Consider the following 18386-nt stretch of genomic DNA (forward strand, 5'->3'; position numbering starts at 1 on the left):
GGACCCGGGCTTCACGCGGCCCCTCCATGCTTGCTGGACAGGGGCGGCTGTGCGCCGCTTTTCGCGGAGCCTTGACCTCCTGCTGGAGGGCTTCGTACTTGAGCAGGAACCTCTCGGCCCTGGGAGAAGGCAGAGCTGGCGAGGGTGCGGGTTGCCCCCTGTCCCCTGCAGCCGTGTGGGCCGTGACCCCTCCGAACCTGGTCGGCCTCAGCAGCGGCCTGGGAGAGATTAAAGCCTTCGGTTGTTTGAGTCGGACCCGCCTTACGAGTTCAGTCTGCCTTTGTTTCCCCTTTTGTTTGTTTTTGTTCCTTCCGTTGACTAGAAGGAGAACGCATTCGTGAGTGAAGTTCCGAGCAGCTGTATGGTGATGAAGACACAACTCTGTTCCCTGGAACTTTCTGAGTCTCTGCGCCTGTGGTTAGGAGCCCTGCTTCCCTCCTTAGGAAACTGGAATTAGCCCTTGCTGTGCCGAGCCAGTCCGTGCTCCCGTTCCCTCTCTGCCGTGCGGCAGAATCTTCTCTTCACATCCCATTTACCTCGGTTTTCTCAGAATCCCGTTTGTCTGGCATTACCAGATACAGTGTGCAGAGGTCTCCTGTTTCATGTGGCTCCGCCTTGACTAGGTGGGGTCTTTTTCTCTGACCTTGAACCCTGTGACTGTCATGTGATCAGCTCGCCCCGCCCTGGTTGGAGCCCCACGAATCCAGAATCCAGCAGGACGGGTCCCTCGCCCACTCAGACCAGGGCAACCCGTCCCCCTCCCCCCTCCACAATCTGCTTTCTGTCACTTTGCTTTGCTGATCCTAGAATTGCATGAAAATGGGATCGTGTAGTGTGCCTCTTTGTGCTTCCTCACAAGTGGCGCAAATGGATAGTTGGTTTCTTTTTATTGCGACCAAATACCCCGTCGTGGTTTATCTGGGTATTCGCTAACGATCTCTGGGCCAAGGGCAGCGTCTGGCTGTTCTGAGCGAAGCCGCTAACGTTTGTGCGCAGACACGCGCGGTGGAATTATCGGACCCCACGGGAGATGCACGTTTCACTTTAGGAGAAGCTGCCAGAATGTTCTCTGGAGTGGCTGCACCACGGAGGCTCCTTCCAGGAAAGTGCCAGTGCGCCGCACGCTCGCGGTTTTGTCTGTGCCTGATGCTGCCAGTCTCGCGAGCTCTGGTCATCGTGCTGCACGTGGAGGCGTGTCCCGTTGTGATTTTAACTAGCTTCACCCCGGTGACTGGTGGTGCCCACGTCTCACGGCCGTTTGTGTCTTTTGTGCGTGTGGGGCTGTCGGACCCCTCTGTTGTTTATTGTTAGGTTCTCTGGACGTTCTGAGGAGTCAGTCTGTTGTGCTTTGTCAAATGTGCACTGCGAGTATTTTCTAAGTGATGTCTTTCAAAAGCCCAACTTACCGAGTTCTAAATGTTACGTTAGTACTTTGTGTTCTCCCGAGAGCTCCTGGGCTACTCCAAAGTCCTAAATAATTACTGGCACGTTTTCTTTTCTATTTCTAGATAGTTTATGGTTTTCCTTTTTATCTGCAGGCCTCTGATCCATTTGAATGTTCATTTTCGTAGACGGTTTGATGCAGGGGATGAAAGGCACTCTTCCATGGGACGCCCACTTGCTCAGAACCATTTGTTCCGAAGACCGTTCTTTCCCCATTGAAGTGACTTGGCATCTTTGTCTGAGACCAGTTGGCCATCGTGTGAGACTTTGCTCTGTTTCACTGTCCCTCCTAACAGCAGTACCGCATGGGCTTGGTTGTTGTGGGCTGGCAGTTAAGTCTCGAAGCTCGGTGAAGTCCCCCAACATGGTTTTTCTCCCCGCAGTGTTTGTCTATTCTTGTTTGTTTCATTTTCATGTACTTTAGATTCAGCATCTTTTTTTTTTTTTTTCTCCTCTTTGCAAAAGCTGCTGGGACCTTGTTTGGGATTGTGTTGAGTCTCTGGAATATCTTGGGGGAGAATTGCTGAATTAACTACAGAGTCTTGCACTCTGCGATACAGTGTTTCTCCTTTTATTTAGATTTGCGTTCAGTTTTCTGAGCAGCGTCTCATAGTGGACAGTTTATACGTCTTCCACAACACTTTGTTCAACTCAGGTATTTCTTATATTTTAAGGCCATTATAAATGGAATGAGGTGTTTTTTTTTTTTTTCTCTTTCTTTCACTTTTCAGTTGTTCCTTGCTAGGGAGTATCTGATTATTTTTCAGAGAAACTGGCAGGAGAGTAGACGGATGAGGGGCCTAAGCACAGGCCGGAGTGGTCGCCGTCCCCTGGGATGATCTGGGAAGGGTCTGCAGAGCGAGGTGGTGCTTGGTTTCACCCACAGAAATCTTGCTTGGGAGAGAAGTTGAGTGCTGGGGCAGGTGTATTGCAGAACATATGAGCCAAGGTTAGAGGAAGGAACACAAGAATGTTCTGGAAAGAATGAGCAGTAGCTGGATCTGGCCTCACGGAAGCACACACAGGCAGAGTGTGGAAGGTGATCCATCTGTGAGGACGCTGGGGCCACACTGGCAAAGGGTTGGCTGCTGGACAAGGCTCAGCTTCGCTCAGGGGGCGCTAGGGTGTTTGTGAGTGGGTGACATGGAGCCATTCTTCATTCATTCATTCATTCATTCATTCATTCACAGATTGTGTGATATACCTGAAACTAATATAGTATTATGTAGTTATACCTCAATAAATAAAAAAAAATTGTGATAAAATTGACCATTTTAACCCTTTCCAAGAATAGAAATCAGTGGCATTAAACACACCCGCACTGTTGTGATCACCGCCCTCCGTCTCCAGAACTTTCCCACCTTCCCACACTGACGCCCTGCCCGCATTAAACACTACCTCCCCTCCCCTCCCCCGGCCCCTGGCGCCCCCCACCCGCACTCTGTGTCTGTGGATCTGAATACCTAAGGACCTCATCGAGTGGACTTCTACGGCATTTGCCCTTCGGTCACTGGTTTGTTTCACTTAGCACGGTGTCGTCCGTGTGGTGGCAGGTGTCCGGATTGGATTCCCTTCCTTTTTAAGGCTGAATAATATTCTGTTGTCTGATGGCCCACACTCGGTTTATCCGTTCCTCCGTCGATGGACACTTGGGTGGCTTCACCTTTGGGCCACTGTGAATAGAGAGCCATTCCTAAGGGCAGAGGACCTCAGAGATGAAGCAGGGATCTGGAGCTAGAAAATGGGACATAAAATTGTTGGCCGGGTGCTTCGTTCACAGCGTCTGTCCTCATTTCTGGCTCTTTTTCCCTAACTTGAGTGTAAGAGACCATGTTTGTGTTACTTATTATTGTACACCCCACACTTAGGTTACCCAAGTATCTGTGCCATGAGGTTTTTTTCTAGTAACTATGTGAAATATAGTGCAGTGAATAGAGCACATTTCCTTCTCCATCCTCCCAGGGCTGTCGTTCAGATCCCCTGCCCCGCGGGCCTGTTCGTGCAGTAGTCTCACTCTCCACTTCCTCCTGGATGCTGCTGTCAGAGCCACCTTTGCGGACGTGGGGATCTTGCAGTGCCACCTTTTGTGAAAACCTGCGACTCTCCCTTTCATAGAATAAAGGATCGCGGGTCCAAATGTTTGTCTGCTGCTCTCCGCCGTGAACCGTCGGAAGTCGGGGCTTGCTGTTACTTCTGAGTCCGATGTCTTGCACGTGGTCGGTGTTTCGCAACTCACTACTGAAATCAGTTTCTATTCCGTAGAATGCAAACACCGTGCTCTCAGTATCATACTGGAACCTTTGTTAGCAACCGGCTTGCTTTTATCTGTGGTCTCTCCTGCCAGCCTAGGAATAGGGCTTCAGGGGGTCAGATGACATGATCATTATGATTATGGAAGACAGCTCCAGATCTAGGTTTTGCTCCTCTGTTGCTTTCCACAAAGTCATAGGAGGATATTTCCTTTAGCGCTTTATTTTTTCTCCATGTGTTAATCCGACTTTTATGATGATTGCAAGAATGTGCCCTGTGGATTTTTACATCAATCCCTTGGGGGGCTTTTTGCTGGCTCACTCTGACCAGAAAGGAAGCGTCTCAGGACTCAGAATATATATGCATGCACTTACTCTCGTAGAAATGCAAGCTTTCCTCTGGGATGTTGACAGATCTTACAAGGATCAGTTCTCGGTCGATGCTGAAACTGGGCCGTGACCGCCAGGGCTGCAGACCCGAGAGAGTGACAAGTAGCAACTTTATTTACTTGGACTTTTCAGAATCAAATTAAACGAGCCTGAATGGAATTCCCCTGAAGTCCCGGGCTTTTATTTATAGCCTTCTTTGGATCTCCAGTCGTCTCGCGAGGCACATAACTGTTGTTACCCCCGCGCTGTAGGGCAGGGCACCGGGAGCCCAAGACGTTTGGTCGGGTCCCGCATCCGGTCATTCGGATCGTGGTCGTCTGAGTCGTGAGGAATTTTGGACGTGGTCTAGCTGAGGCAAACTCGCCAGGCAGACCGCGTCTGAGGCTATGCTGCTTTTCCTGAGGTTTCTCAGATCGACCTTTCGGCAGCCCATTGAGATTATCTGCGGGGGCCTGTGGAAAGATCTGCCAGAGTCTGCACGAAGAGTCCTGACCGTAACCCTATAAGGGAAAATATGCTGTGCTGTGCTCGAGCGTCGGCTCCTCTGCTCCAGTGCCACACAAGCCCCGTCCCTCCTGAGCACGCTCCCAAGTCCTCCTGTCAGTGTCTCTGCTGACGGAGACGGGCATCGACCTGGCGGAGACCGTGAAGCTGTCAGAATCATTCCTTCGCCACTTCTGATCGCGTGTTCTAAGAATAGCACAGAAGACATGGCTACCAGGAGAGGACGGTCCGTGGTATTTTTCTCTGCAACTTTCTCTTCCACACGAATCTCAGGAGTTTTGTCCGGCATGGAGATGTAGAAACAAACGGGTGTGTGAATTCGCCAAGCACACTGCACGTCCGTGGAGTCACGCGGCGGTCCCCGACGTGAGGCCGCCCGCTGCCCGCCGGGGCAGACACACGGGTCCAGTCCCCGCTCCTGCGTCAGGCGTGGACTCTGCCGAGGGCAGGCCTGCCCGGTGGGGACGGCGCTGTCTCGCAGGGCGGCCAGGTAAGGGAGGCGTGGCCACGAGAGGTGTAGCACGACACGGACGGGCAGGGTGGAGGCCATCGTCCGCGGGCAAGAGCAGGCCCGACGGGTGTAGGAAACCGTACCGTTTGCCGCAGTGTGAGGCAGAGTGGGGGAGTGGAGAGGATGACTCTGGAAACACCGGCAGGGGCTGGTTGAGATCTGATACAGTGTCAGGAAAAGTCACTTCTTAAGGAGGTCGGGGACAAGGGCCATTTTCTGAAAAGGAGGTTGGTCTCGGGACCAGCCATGGTTTAGAAACTGCTTCCTAACTGGAGCCTCAAATCCAGTGCCCTGGTCCCGGGGGAGGGGGAGCCGTGGAGGTTTCGTGCAACAGGCTCCCCAGCTCTGCAGCGACCCAGCCTCTGGAGAGATGTGCGCTTTCCCACAAGGCCCCGGTGCGCCGCGGGAGGCAGGTGTGAACCCTGCCTCATCTGTGCTGTTCTTTCCGGAGCCTCCCTGACCCCCGTTCTCTTGTGGCATCTGATTTTGAGTCCTAGTTAGAAAATCTTCTCCCAGGCCGGGGTTATAAAAGAATTCGCCTTCTGCTTCTTTGAGGACTCGAATGGCTTCGTCTTTGGTATTTGGATTCTCAGGTATCTTTGGAGTTTCTTCTGGTGTGTGATGTAAGTACTTAAATTTATCTTTTCTCTTCCTCCAAATGGCTGCCAGTTGTCCTGACTCCAGTTTGGGGGAGGGCCATCTTTTCCCCCTTTGTTTGCGATGCTACCCGTATCAGGTGCCACATACCTGAACGCATACAGGTCCGTTTGTTGACTTTCTGTTCTGTTGTGTTGATCCACCTGGGAACATATGTGCCTGCATCACACCTTTTTAATGGTAGCACCCTTTAATAGGGGGTAGGGTCCGTCCTTCTCCATTGTTCTGAGACATCCCCACATCCTCGCTGGTACATTAAATGGGTTTGTGACCGTGGACAGAATTAACATCTTTCTGATGGTAAGTTGTCCTCTCCAAAGGCAAGGGGGCACTTTTCTGTTTGTTCAGATTTACTTCTTTGTCTTTCAGGAGTGCTTTCAGTTTTCCTCATGGAGCTTGTGCACGTTTCTTTTTAAATTACTTCAAGTGTTCTACATTCTGATTGCTTCTAAATGCTTGTTTGGTATAGAATTAATATGCAAAACTTTATTGAAACCTTTATTGAAGTTTGTTATTATTTGTGGTAGCTTTATCATTGGTTATCTTGGGTTTTCCATGAATGATTTCACATCAGCTCGGACAGAGATAATTTTGTTGTTTCATTTCCATTCGTAAGTCTCTAGTTGTCTCTCTTCTCTAATTGCTTTGGCTGGCGCTTCCAATAGAGTGTTAAACGTGGTGGAGGGAATGGGCCTCCTTGACTTGTTTCCAACCTTTCCGGGAACGCCTGAAGTCTTTCTCACTAAGTAGGTTCCTCTTCTTGCTTTGGTTTGTCTGTTAGCGTCTTAGGCCGCTCGGGCTGCTATACCAGAGTAGCATAGACTGGGAGGCTTGTAAATAACCGACATTAATCTGTCCCAGCCCTGGAGGCTGGGTGTCTGCGATCGGGGTTCCAGCATGGATGGGTTCTGGTGAGGATCCTCCTCTGGGCTGTAGACTGCCTGCTTTTCATCCTCACAGGGGAAAGGGGCAAGAGCGATCTGTAGGGCCTCTTGTGTACCATTTTGTACCGGGCACCATTCCCCTTTGAGAAGGCTCCTCATGACTCATCACCTCCCAATGGCCCCACTTCTGGTACTGTCACACTGGGCATCAGGTTTCAACATGAATTTGGGGGGAACACAGACGTTCAGCCTATAGGAGTTACTACATGTATTTTATCAAGCTAAGGAAGTATATATATCAATTCCCATTCGTTGATTTTTTTTTTTTTAAATTAGGAGTGAGTATTGAATTTTGTTGAATGCATTTTCCTGATCTATGGAGAGAATCACATGATCTCATTAGAGAAGGTATTAATATGATAAATTATATGAGCATGTTTTCTAACACCGAGTCATCCTGGCATTGCTGCAATGAACCCCATTTGGTCATGGTGTGCTATTAATGTATTGTGTTGATTTCTGTTTGTTAATATTTTAATTAGGATTTTTGCATTGGTATTTGTAAGTAACGTTAGTCTTTCGGTTTTCTCTTTTTGTGCTATCTCTGTCGGGTTTAGGCATCGGTTTTGTACCAACTTCTAAAAAAGAAAGTATTTGACAAATTTCTGTATTTACCCTCTGAAACAATTTGTGTAGTAAGGTTTGGTGTATAAGGTTTGGTAGAATTCCCCTGTAAAACCATCTGGGCCTGGGGCTTGCATTTGTGGGGCTCATTCTTTGACACGTTTCTCTGCTGCTTCTATGGAAAATTGGTCTGTGTATGCTTTCTAAGACAATCTGGTAAATTGTACTCCTTTCTGTGAACTTATGTATTTCACCTACTTTTAAATGTATTTGCATAGAGTCGTATAGGATAGTGTTTCATGACTTCTCTTAAGGGGAGGCAGATATTTAAGGACTTAGTTTCGGAAGGTAAGAAGTATGTGCGTGGTGTTTACCTACTCATCGATCCCATCGATCCCAGGTCGCACAGTGAACCAGGAAGATGAGCATATGCCAGTCGTAATGCCGACAGCCGCCAGTTGTGAGGTACTTGGCTCTGTGCGTAGAGCCCCTCCTTTAACGCTCGTTACAACACTGAGATACATGATCGGCATCTCATGTGAAGGATGAGATCGTTTGGGGGACTTACTCACTGACCTAAGGTCACACGGCTAGGAAGGCTCGGAACGGGGGGTGTGGATCTGATTTGTGTGGCCACCAACGCTGGGCTCCTTGTAAGCATCGGCAGTGAGGAGGGCCAAGCAGAGACATGGATGGAGAGATTCTGGGAAGGGGGGTCAGGATGGATGGAATGACCAGGGTGTCTTCGCCGAGGAGGCCGGACGTGTGTTCCGCTCTAGAGGACTGGCAGTTTGGGGAGGGAGGGGGAGATGGCAGCAAGGTGATCGTGGGTGGGCTGGCCGGCAGCAGGCGGTGACCGTAGCTCCACCCGGTGAGAAGGACACGTGGAGCCTGGCAGGTCCGGGTGCCAGCTGGGGCTGTGCGCTGGGGCTGGGAAGGGGAGAGCCAGGGGCACTGGGGAAGTAGGGAGAAGCCCGTACCTGTTTGCAAGTGACCCTAGATAAGGGGAGTTACCCACGTCTAGTTTCCATGCAGTGGGTTAGAACTTGGGAGGGAGGAGCCACATGAGAGGGGTCTGGGGCGAAAACTTCACACTGAAAAGACCCCCTTTGGGGCGCCTGGGTGGCTCAGTCGGTTGAGCGTCCGACTTCGGCTCAGGTCATGATCTTGCAGTTTGTGAGTTTGAGCCCCGCGTCGGGCTCCGTGCTGACAGCTCGGAGTCCGGAGCCTGCTTCGGATTCTGTGTCTCCCTCTCTCTCTGTCCCTTCCCCCTTCAGACACACACACTCTCTCTCTCTCTCTCTCTCAAAAATAAATAAAAATATTAAAAAAAAAAAAGACCCCCAGCCGCCATCGTGGTTGCCCGGAGACACTGACCATCACTGAGGGTGCAAACAGCACGGGTCTCGTACACGCCAGCGAAGCTTGCGGACCGAGGAGAATGTGGACGTGGCAGCGTGTGCAGTCTGCCGCCGTGACAAATTGCGTGCCGGGAATCTGTGAACCGTTCCTTGCCCTTCCTGACAAAGAGGAGGGAGGTTTGGGCGGCTAACCGTGTCTTCCTAGATAGACAGTAGCAGTGGACGTTATTTCTCGTTGCTTGCAGGATTTGTCCTCGGCGAGTGGCTCGGTGTCCTGGGAAACTGCAGGGGGACCCCGGGAGCTCTGTCCTCGCCCCTGGAGGAGGCGTGTGGAGAAGACAGTTCCGTGCAGACCCGGGCGCTCCGGCCTGGCCGTCAGGCCGCCCGGCTCCCGGTTGGGGCCTTTTAACCAAATACTTTGTGACCTCAGCAGGTAAGTCACTTTCCTTCTCTGGGCCCCGGGTTCCTCGCATCCGTCTGGCGTTCACATTCTGTGACGTAGGCATTAAGGTGGATAAAATTCCTTTAAAGTGGTTTTTGGGTCGCGCAAACGACAGCCCATTTCTTTTTTGTTGTTGAAATAAATCCAGCCACCTGATTAAAAAAAAAACCTGAGTTAGAGGTTTTTGCAACAGTAGAGGGGCGGACTACAGAGGAAGCCAGTTGCTGTACCGAACTCTTCGTCTGCTGCGCTGCCCGGCCTTGCTCATTCTCTCCCTCTTTCTGTAGGACCGTGGAAGACGCCACAAGTGCAGAGTCACTTGATTTAGTGCAAACAGCCTTTTGCTTGGGAGAAGGGAGTTTTGCTGTTCGGATGCATAGAATGTACCCAGAAATGCCTCCAGGTGATTTCCTCGTTGCCTTGGGAATCATAAATTCTGTAGCCAGATCTTTTGTGTGGTGTGGGCATTTGGGAATGTTGTGTTTTTTTTTTTTTCCTGGAAGCTAGTGACTACACCTGTGTCCCGGTCCCAGTCATCGTTCAGTGATTCCCATTCTGCCGAGAGGAGGGTAGCGGGTGTGAGGGTTGGGAGGTCGGACAGAGGAGGCGGGAGCCCCAGAGGGCCACACGGTGGTTCGAGCGTGGACGTGGCCTTGCTCTGCTTCCTGGCCTGGATCAGGCTCTTCACCGTTTTCCTTTGATCTCTGCCACCTGTGATATTTCCAAGACAACGTGATCGTGAGGGTCACGGGACGACAGGCACTGGAAGCATTTTGTAGAGGAGGGTGTCACTGGTTGTTATTCTGAGTGCAGCGCCCTTTGGCCTGTGTTCCGGGCCCACAAACTGGGGAAGAGGAGCAGACCGTGCCCTTGGTGAGTCTCCGACCCTGTGAGCCTTCCTTGTTCCGTCAGCAAGTTGAGAACGAATTGGCCACGGTTATAAGATTCTGGTTTTTACTATAAGCAGTGTTAGTAAGAGAGCTAGGCAAGGCACCGTTTGAGCGATGAGCCAGAAGGCTGTGGTTGTGAGGGGAGCCTGTTGCCATCGTGGGAAGGAGGTTACTTGAGCGTGGACACAGAGGAGTGAGTGTCCTCTTCCGCCGAGAGTGCAAGGTACAGTCAGCGCGACGGTACGAAAAGCGCAGGCATCAAAACTGAGCAGACTTGGTTCTGACTCCCATCCTGCCTCTCATGTCGAGCACTGTGACCTCGGGCCGCAACATAACCTTTCTCTGTCTCGAAGGGCTCGTGTGCCGATGAGTCTGGCACGGGGTCGGCACTTGGCGGGAGCTCTAATTCCCCAGCAAACGTCTCTAAGGAGGGACGATACTTCTGCGGGGGAGAACAGAAAAACCTGGGTCATGACGAGGACTCGGGCCGGGAGTGCTGCAGGAGGTCAGGTGCACGTGTGTTTCCTGGCCCCAGAGAAGCAGCCCGGCTCCCGAGCGAAGGAGAGGGCGAGTGTCGGGCAGTGGAGAAGTCGGGTCCCGGGGAGGGAAGTCCTCGGAGGCTCGCGGAGAGGGGCACTCGGGATCCATCTGTGGAAACCCAAGCCGAATCCCTGGACCCCGGATTGCTTTGCCCGTCCTACGAGAGCGGGCTCAGAGCTGGAAGAAGGAGTGGCCGCGCCAGAGGGCACGGGGCAACCTGGTGCAGTTTGAGCCATACGATGCCACCCCTGCGTAGGGGCACGTGTCCATTAGAGCCGCATTTCTAGAGCTCCTGTGGACACTGCCCTTAGACTTCCAGGGAAAGGCGGGTCCATATCCAGAGTTTTAGGCTGAAGATTGGGTGCGGGAACTTCTCGTTCCTCCCTAGCCTTGGCGGCATGTCTGTTAGCTCTGGGAAGTCACGCCCCTTCCTTCAACGTGCATGTGCTGAGTGCGTGGTTAATGCTGGACGCTGCTGGGCACCAGAGGGAACCCGGCGACGCACCGGATGCTGTCCCTGTAGGCCAGGACTGGCAGTCCAGTGGGGGAGGTAGATGGCTCAGTACGTAATTCTGATGCCCTACAGGGCACCACGTAGGCCCCGGCGAAATTTATCACCCCCCTAATATCTTCTGGTTCTTGCTGTACCATGTTCTTGCTCATAAGAAGATGGCTGTAGCGTCTCACCAGGCCGGGTCGTGTCAGGAAGCAACCATGCGATGATCATGGTGAAGGGGCCGAAGCAGGGCCCTTGGAATCAGATCTGCATTCAGGTTCTCACTGCTGCGCTCTCGCCGTGTGGCCGTGAGCAGATTATGAGCTGGAGAAGCTTAGCCACCTACTTGCCTGGTAGCCTTCGGCGACCTCCCTGAGCCTCCGTTTTCGTCAGCCGTAAGCTGGGATGACAACAGCAGCTAAGCCCACCGGGGCTGCTCTCCAGGGACGAGCACAGGGTGGACACTTGAGGCCGCTGTGTGAGCATTTGCTCGAATACAAGCGAGCAGACCGGGGCTGGCTTCTCGTTCCCCCGCAGATGGGGATGATGGAGTCTCACCCGGGAGGAGGCGGAGGAGGGGTCTTGTGTAGGTGCCTTTCACATCGTGGGTCCTCAGAAAGTGTCTCTTCCTTACTGGAGAGTCACCCGTCACTCAGTACTCCGGTGCTTTCCGCGCACACGGTACCGCGGGGCCGGGCGTCCAGAGGTGAGCCGAGCGCAAAACCTGCTCTCAACCAGCCGACCAGCTGTTGGGAGAAGAACAACACCAAAACAAAGCCTAAATCACTAAGTATCCGTTATCGGTTATGGGTGGGGCCGCCGCCAGAGGAGTGAGTCTTGGGAACGAAGGCGGAGCCCCGTGGGGAGGGGCCGATTGGGGAGGATTGGTCAGAGGGGGCTGGGAGGAGGGGGACGCGGGGGGGGGGGGGGGGGGGGGGCTTTAAGTGTTTGCAGGGGCTGCCAGGGGCGTGGTGTGGTTTGTGGAGTCTGTGAAGGTTTCCCAACAGTCACGCTCTCTGATGTGAGATGCGCCGCACCCTGCGGTGGGGAGAGCCGTGCTCCGCGGATCTTGGTTTGCAATTTCAGGTGAACAGAAAACCATACGAGGCAGCTTTTCGTAAAAAACAACGAAACGAACGTTTGTGAGCAGGCTCGGGCGTAAGGTGTGCCATGCAGCTCCACGGATGACGGAGGAGGGGCCGGGAAGCTCTCGGGAAGCCCATCGGTGTCTGTCTGTCTGTCTCTGGCCTCTGAGCGAGTCTGCCTGTATTCCAGGGTGTGCTGATAACTGAATTCTTTCCTCCTCTGGTACTGGCTTCGCCCTCCGGCACGTATGTGCTTAAACATGGCTCCTGTGTCTGTGTGTCTTCTTCAACTGCAGAGATCCAACTGCCCACGAGTCCCTAGTCCCAGGCAGACTCCACAGGAAGGAGGGAGAATCAGACTGTGCGGCTTGGTTGAGGGTGGCCCAGCAAGTTATCCTGGGAGTCGAAGGTGGCTGTAGGCTGCGTAGGGTGACAGGGATATGGATACGGCTGCCCAGAGGGCGCTGGTCTCTTGAGGAGGGGAGTGTGAGCCAGGAGGTGGCGCCCCGTGGTCACAGGAAACTCACAGCCCGGAGAGGTCTGTGTGAGTCCTGCGTGGGAACTCCGTAACAGAGCTCAGGCCCTTTAGGACAGATGCAGTCTGAGGCCCCCTTTATACATTTTCATGACTCATGCTGGGACCGACGTGAAATCTTATAGGATGAATATAATTTGGTTACATGCAAGAGAGCATTTTTGATTAAAAAAGTAGGTATGAATGAAGGCCGAGAAGGGGCTATCGTGAGTTTAACATAGACCCATAAGCATTTTTAACATTTTTGCTGATAGCAGCCCATCGATTTTTGGACAAGGTTGATTTTTTTTTTTTATTGTGGTAAAATATACATATCATAAAATTTGCCATTTTGACTCTTTCTGAATGCACATTTAGTGTCACTCAGCACATTCCCTTTGTCAGGCAGCTGTCACCACTCTCCATCCCCAGAACTTTTTCATCTTCCCAAACGGTAACTTATCATCCCGGGCTGAAACCACCCATTGAACCCTAACTTCCTGTTCTCCCTCCTGGGCCCCGGAAGACACCACGTTCTGTCGCCATGATTTTGATGACTGTAAGTACCTCGCATACGTGGAATCACACAGTATGTGTCCTTTTGTAACTGGTGTATTTCACTGAGCACGAGGTCCTCCGGGTTCATCCATATTGTAACAGGCGTCATAATGTCCCTCCTTCTCAAGGCTGAAGAATATTCCGTCGTGTACAGGCCATGTCCAGCCATCAGTGGACGTGTGGGTTGTTTCCACCTTTTGAACTATGAACAACACTAGGAGCCCACCACTTTTAAAGTATAGATGAGATTGTTTTCCACTTAGAATCATCAAGACATTCTTTGACTAATGAAACCTTTTAGTCAGTGTTTGACTAAGTAAATACTTACTCAATCCAATCTCTTCATTTCATAGAGGGAAACTCATTCAATTAGGAAAAGTGAACAGCCCAGGGATACACCTTGCCTACTTTGGACTCATTTGCCATTTCTTCATCCATGTACCTAAAATTATGAGAGCTTCTGTAGTTTCAACAGCATGGCCTCAGTTAGGATCTTTAGTCCTGAAGAGTGTTGTAGACTTGGAAAGAATCCCATAGACCAGTGGTTCTCAAACCTTTTTGCTTCGGACTTTTTGGTTTCAAAATAAATACTGAAGATGTGTGGCTTATCTGTACACATTATAATTAAAACTGGCAGATTTTTAAGGAATTTCTTAATTCATTTAAAAATAATGTATGTCTATGAAAAGTAACCACATTGACCAAAACAAGCTAATTTGTGAGATAGTGCTGTGTTTCAGATTCCCGCAAGTATTTCCCATATCCGGTTTGATAAAGATGACTGGATTCTTGTATCTATTTCTGCACTCAGATTGCTGTGAAGCATTGTTTTAGAGGGAGCACATAAAGAGGATCTGGCTCACACAGACCCACGGTCAGAGTACCTCAGGGCCTTTTCAGGAAACTGTCAATATTCTTCTTTGATACTACACCAAAAATCGTCAAGTGGTAGTTTCTTAGTGTGTTAGTTGCAATGTGGAATCTGGAGCTGAATCAGACAAGAAACACTTCATCCTCCGTTACATTAGAACATTTCAGCTTATTTTGTACGTTAGATGGATCTTTGCCCGTGTGTGATTTTGTGACGTCACGGTTCACTGGGTTGTGTGGCTCTTCCAAAGGCTGACCTGCTGCTCTGTACCGTATCAGAAAGGCCTGTTGGTCAGTGTCACTCCCGTTCTGGTCGGGAAAGTCTCTGCTGAGAAGCTGTCGTGCTCACGGTGGTGGCTACAAGTGCTCGAAATTCTCACTCTTCCATTTGGAAGCTCAAATTTTACCCTTGGCGACCGACGCTGCCGTTGTTTACCTTGGCCCGATTAGGTCATTTTGTTCCCTGTTGGGAAGATGTCAGTCGTACACTCAGTCTGTGTCCTTGCAGTTCGTGTATCATTTCTTCCTGGGGCCCCGTGACAAAGCGGCTCAGTGTGACCTCGAACAGTGCACGCGTGCTTGCCCTCCGACCCCCGTTGTCTGTCAGTCTGCGCGGAGGGGCTGCTTGCTTGCCTGCTTCCCGTTTTATCGTACAGGATGCCAAAAACGTGCATCCCCTGGGGCGGACGCTTCGTACCACTCCGTCAAAGCTCTTTTTCTTTTAAAGTTTATTTTATTTTGAGAGAGGGCGTGAGCAGGGGAGGGGCGGAGAGAGACGGAGCACAGAGCCTGACGTGGGGCTCAAAGTCACAAACTGAGATCGTGACCTGAGCAGAAATCCAGAGTCAGACACTCCACCAGCTGAGCCACCCAGCTGCCCCCCAAAACACTCTTAAAGTAACATTTTGATTTTTACTGTCAGTGTGTGGTGAGGTATACAGTGGCCACAAGTTTAGTTTGCCGTCCCTGCTTTGCTTTGTGCTAAGAGGGTGGCAGTTTAAGCCTCTTCGCCTTTGCACCATTAATGCCGGACAAGAAGAATAAAGCTTCAGTGCTATAAAAATAGTTGGAGCCCCTGCACACCCTACAAGGGCTTTGGGGTCCCTGAAAGGTTCACGCCATGAGACGTCAATTGCTGACTTCAGCCACGTAGCCTGGTCTTGAGTCTGCCTTGATCCTATAAGGGACAGACACGGTGAGGAGTCCGCACCCAAGTCCTTCTTGGCATCGGCATCTTTCTCGTAACTGCACAGACATGCTCACGGCCTTCTTGGGGATGGAAGCAGCCCTACAAAGGCAGAGTTGAGTGTTGAGTTTCTGCAACCACGTCCTAGTGGTTATTTGAAAACTCTTTGGCGTTTCAAACTGCCAGCTCCTTCTCAACATTGAAATTTAATATGCGATTGACCCCATGATATCGGGCTTTTGGGTCACGGCTCCATCTGTTGGCAGCACGGCTCTGGAGCTTGTCCGAGACGAAACTCGCCGCGTCAAAGCCGAGCAAAGCAGTGTGTTTGTCTAGAAGGTGCTGCCTGGATCTTCGTCCGCCTGGCTTCGGCAAACTTGCTTTGCACGTGGGAACGCTGTACCCAGTCCAGCTGAAATGAAACGCATTTATCCTGTGGCGTGTGCACACCGGTGGGTCTGACAGTGTCCTTCCTCTCTCCTTTGTTCGCAGCAATGGAAGAGTTAATAGTTGAACTCCGTCTCTTTCTTGAACTCCTGGACCACGAGTACCTAACGTCAACCGTCAGGGAGAAAAAGGCGGTGATTACCGACATCCTGCTGAGGATACAGTCATCCAAAGGTGCGTCTGCTCTTTCTTCCTCCAGGGTCTGTTTTGCCTCTGAACCTTCTTCAATACCACCATGTAAACACGATCGTTTGTTCATTAACCTATGAACCTATCGATTCACCACGCTGTCCCCGAGGGCCTCCCCGTGTGCCCGGTGCTGGCGGGCTCCCCGCGTGGGAGGGCAAAGCCTTTGAGGAGCTGACGGTGACCACGCTCTACTTACTTCCTCTCTGTACACTCCTCTCCTCATCGGGAGCATCCGCCTCGGACGAACGTCGTGGGAGTCAGAGGCGATGACATAAAATACCTCCAGACAGTGTCTGACATGTGGTAAACCCACGATCACTGGCTGTGATTTCCTCCTGTTGCTTTTTTTTCCCTTTAATATTTATTCAGTTTTGAGAGAGAGTGAGTTGGGGAGGGGCAGAGAGAGAGAGAGAGAGAGAGAGAATGAGAATCCCAAGCAGGTTCCACACTGTCAGCACAGAGCCCCATGCGGGGCTCGAACTCCCGAACCGTGAGATCGTGACCTGAGCCGAAGTCAAGAGTTGGACGCTCAACCGACCGAGCCACCCAGGGGTCCCTTTCCTGTGGCTTTTATGGGTGGAAGGGGCCCCGCTTTCCAACCCCACGCCCTCTGCGTGTTCCCTTTGCCCGGCTGTTCCTGACAGGCGGTCTGGACGCACCACTGCATGTGGGCCTCCAGCCTTGGGAGCTGCTGTTGGCTTTCCCCGATGCCCCTTCCTGTCTCCTTCTGCCCGGTGGGTTCCGACCCTCTGTCTCTCATGCTGTGCTCTGTACGTGCTTCCGAGGCTTTCCACCTGTCTTGTTCTCCCCTCCACTCTTTAATTAGCCTTGAACCTGTCCGCTGATTATTTTCAGTGGTAGAATTCCCATTCGTTCTTTTTCTGTCTTTTCACTGTTGCCAGTTCCGTGCCAGAATTCTCCACCGCAGCTTCTGGCGCTCAGGGCTCTGGCTTTTCACAGCCCATTTTCCTGCCTGCGTAGCACATGCGGCCCAGCGCAGGCGAACCTTGTCGAGTGGCTGTGCTTGTGGGTCTTTCCAGGTGGGTCCTGGCCTATAGATAGTCCCGTGCCCATATGAAACCCGATTCCTTCCACTTTCCTGCCTTCGCTGACCTGGTGCTCACTGTTGTTTCTAAGAGTTACTTGTGTGTAAACTTGTCTTCCCAACTTGAATACGAACCCACTGAGAGCATGAGCTCACGCCAGCCATGGCACTCACCGCACTCGTCTGTCCCAGTGTCTGACTTTAAGAGGGCACCTAATACAGGGGTGCTGGGGTGGCTCAGTCGGCTGAGCGTCCGACTCTTAATTTTGGCCCAGCTCATGATCCCAGCGTCGTGGGATCCAGCCCCGTGTCAGGCTCTGCACTGAGCATGGAACCTGCTTGGGATTCTCCCTCTCTCTCTCTCTCTCTCTCTCTCTCTCTCTCTCTGCCCCTGTCTTCCACTCATGCTGTGTCTCTCTCCCTCTCTCTCTCCAAAATAAAAAAAAAGTTAAAAAATGAGAACAAAAGAGGGCACCTAATACACACGTGCTGATTCCCAGGAAAGCGCCCGCCCCCGGAGTCCGCAGGTAATCGCTGACCTGAGGGGAAGTTCAGGCAAAGCACCTCACCTTGGCGAGGCCGGTGGCTTTGGGAAGAACGTGGCTTTGGTGGCCGCTCCCTCATTTGCACCTGCTAGTGTCTCCGTGAGTTCCGTAACCCTTTTTTTCCAGCCGTAGATTCCTCACCTGTGAAGTAGAGAATGACAAAGTTGCTGTACACGATTAGAGAAAACAAATATTTGCAAAGCATTCACGATGGGGCCGAGGGAGTGAGAATGGCTAGCGCCCCCCCCCCCCCCCCCCCCCCCCCGCCACTCAGTTCTGTGGTTTTGGTTGATGCTCACAGGTTTCGAAGTGAAAGACCATGTTCAGAAGCAAGAGACCCCCAACAGCCTGCCGGCTCCTCCCCAGATGCCTTTGCCGGAGATCCCTCAGCCGTGGCTGGTGAGTGAAGGGTCCCCCCGGGGCAGCAGCAGAGCCCCCAGGCCCCGGGCTACTCAGGGCTCCGGGCAGGTGATAACGGCTCGGGTCTGGGGGAAGGGAGGCCTCGTCTTGCTAGAGGCTCTCCTTCGAGTGGTTTGTAGGGCTGCGAGCGGGAGGCTGTTCTCGTAGCTTCCCTTGGGAGGCTGGTGTTTCCTTTAACAAGGGCTGGAGCTCCAGGTCCGTGGAAATCTGTTCTTAGGTCAGATTTTTTTTTTTTTTTTTTTTTTTTTTTAATTAAAATCAGAGGCTTTAGCAGGCACAACAGTGGCAGCAGAGTCTAGGGACCTGACCGTCTGGGTGAGTTCTGGAGTTGAATACCTTAGTCTGACACTTTAATATTCATTGTCATGCTTCTTCCGGGGCAAAAAAATACATCCACATCCCAGGAATGTGTGTTGGATTGGATTGGATGCATCCAGAATTTGTTTTGGAAGTCTTTTGCCACGTTGGCCGTTTTGGGGTGCTCTCACATGCACCTTCTCACGGGCCACTTAGCTCTTCCTGCCTTGCTGCGTTCT

At 51.8% G+C, this 18386-nt stretch overlaps 1 protein-coding gene across 9 annotated transcripts in view; it reads left to right on the forward strand.

Moving 5' to 3' along the window:
- AFAP1 (actin filament associated protein 1) overlaps positions 1-18386 on the forward strand; it is a 146216-nt gene that overhangs the window by 46235 nt on the left and 81595 nt on the right. For 4 of the 9 annotated variants that reach the window (XM_060655485.3, XM_060655490.3, XM_060655489.3 and 1 more), the window contains exons 2-5: positions 8869-9056; positions 9353-9468; positions 15697-15825; positions 17732-17829. In XM_060655485.3, coding sequence (XP_060511468.1) covers positions 9438-9468; positions 15697-15825; positions 17732-17829 — 258 coding nt within the window. In that variant the 5' untranslated portion in view covers positions 8869-9056; positions 9353-9437. Of the gene's footprint in view, positions 1-4347; positions 5077-8868; positions 9057-9352; positions 9469-15696; positions 15826-17731; positions 17830-18386 lie in introns of those variants that run through there. The other 5 variants (XM_060655487.3, XM_060655492.3, XM_060655486.3 and 2 more) reach the window with 4 other exon arrangements.

This window comes from Panthera onca, chromosome B1, assembly GCF_046562875.1.
Source record: "Panthera onca isolate mPanOnc1 chromosome B1, mPanOnc1 haplotype 2, whole genome shotgun sequence".
NCBI classification, from domain to species: Eukaryota; Metazoa; Chordata; class Mammalia; order Carnivora; family Felidae; genus Panthera; species Panthera onca.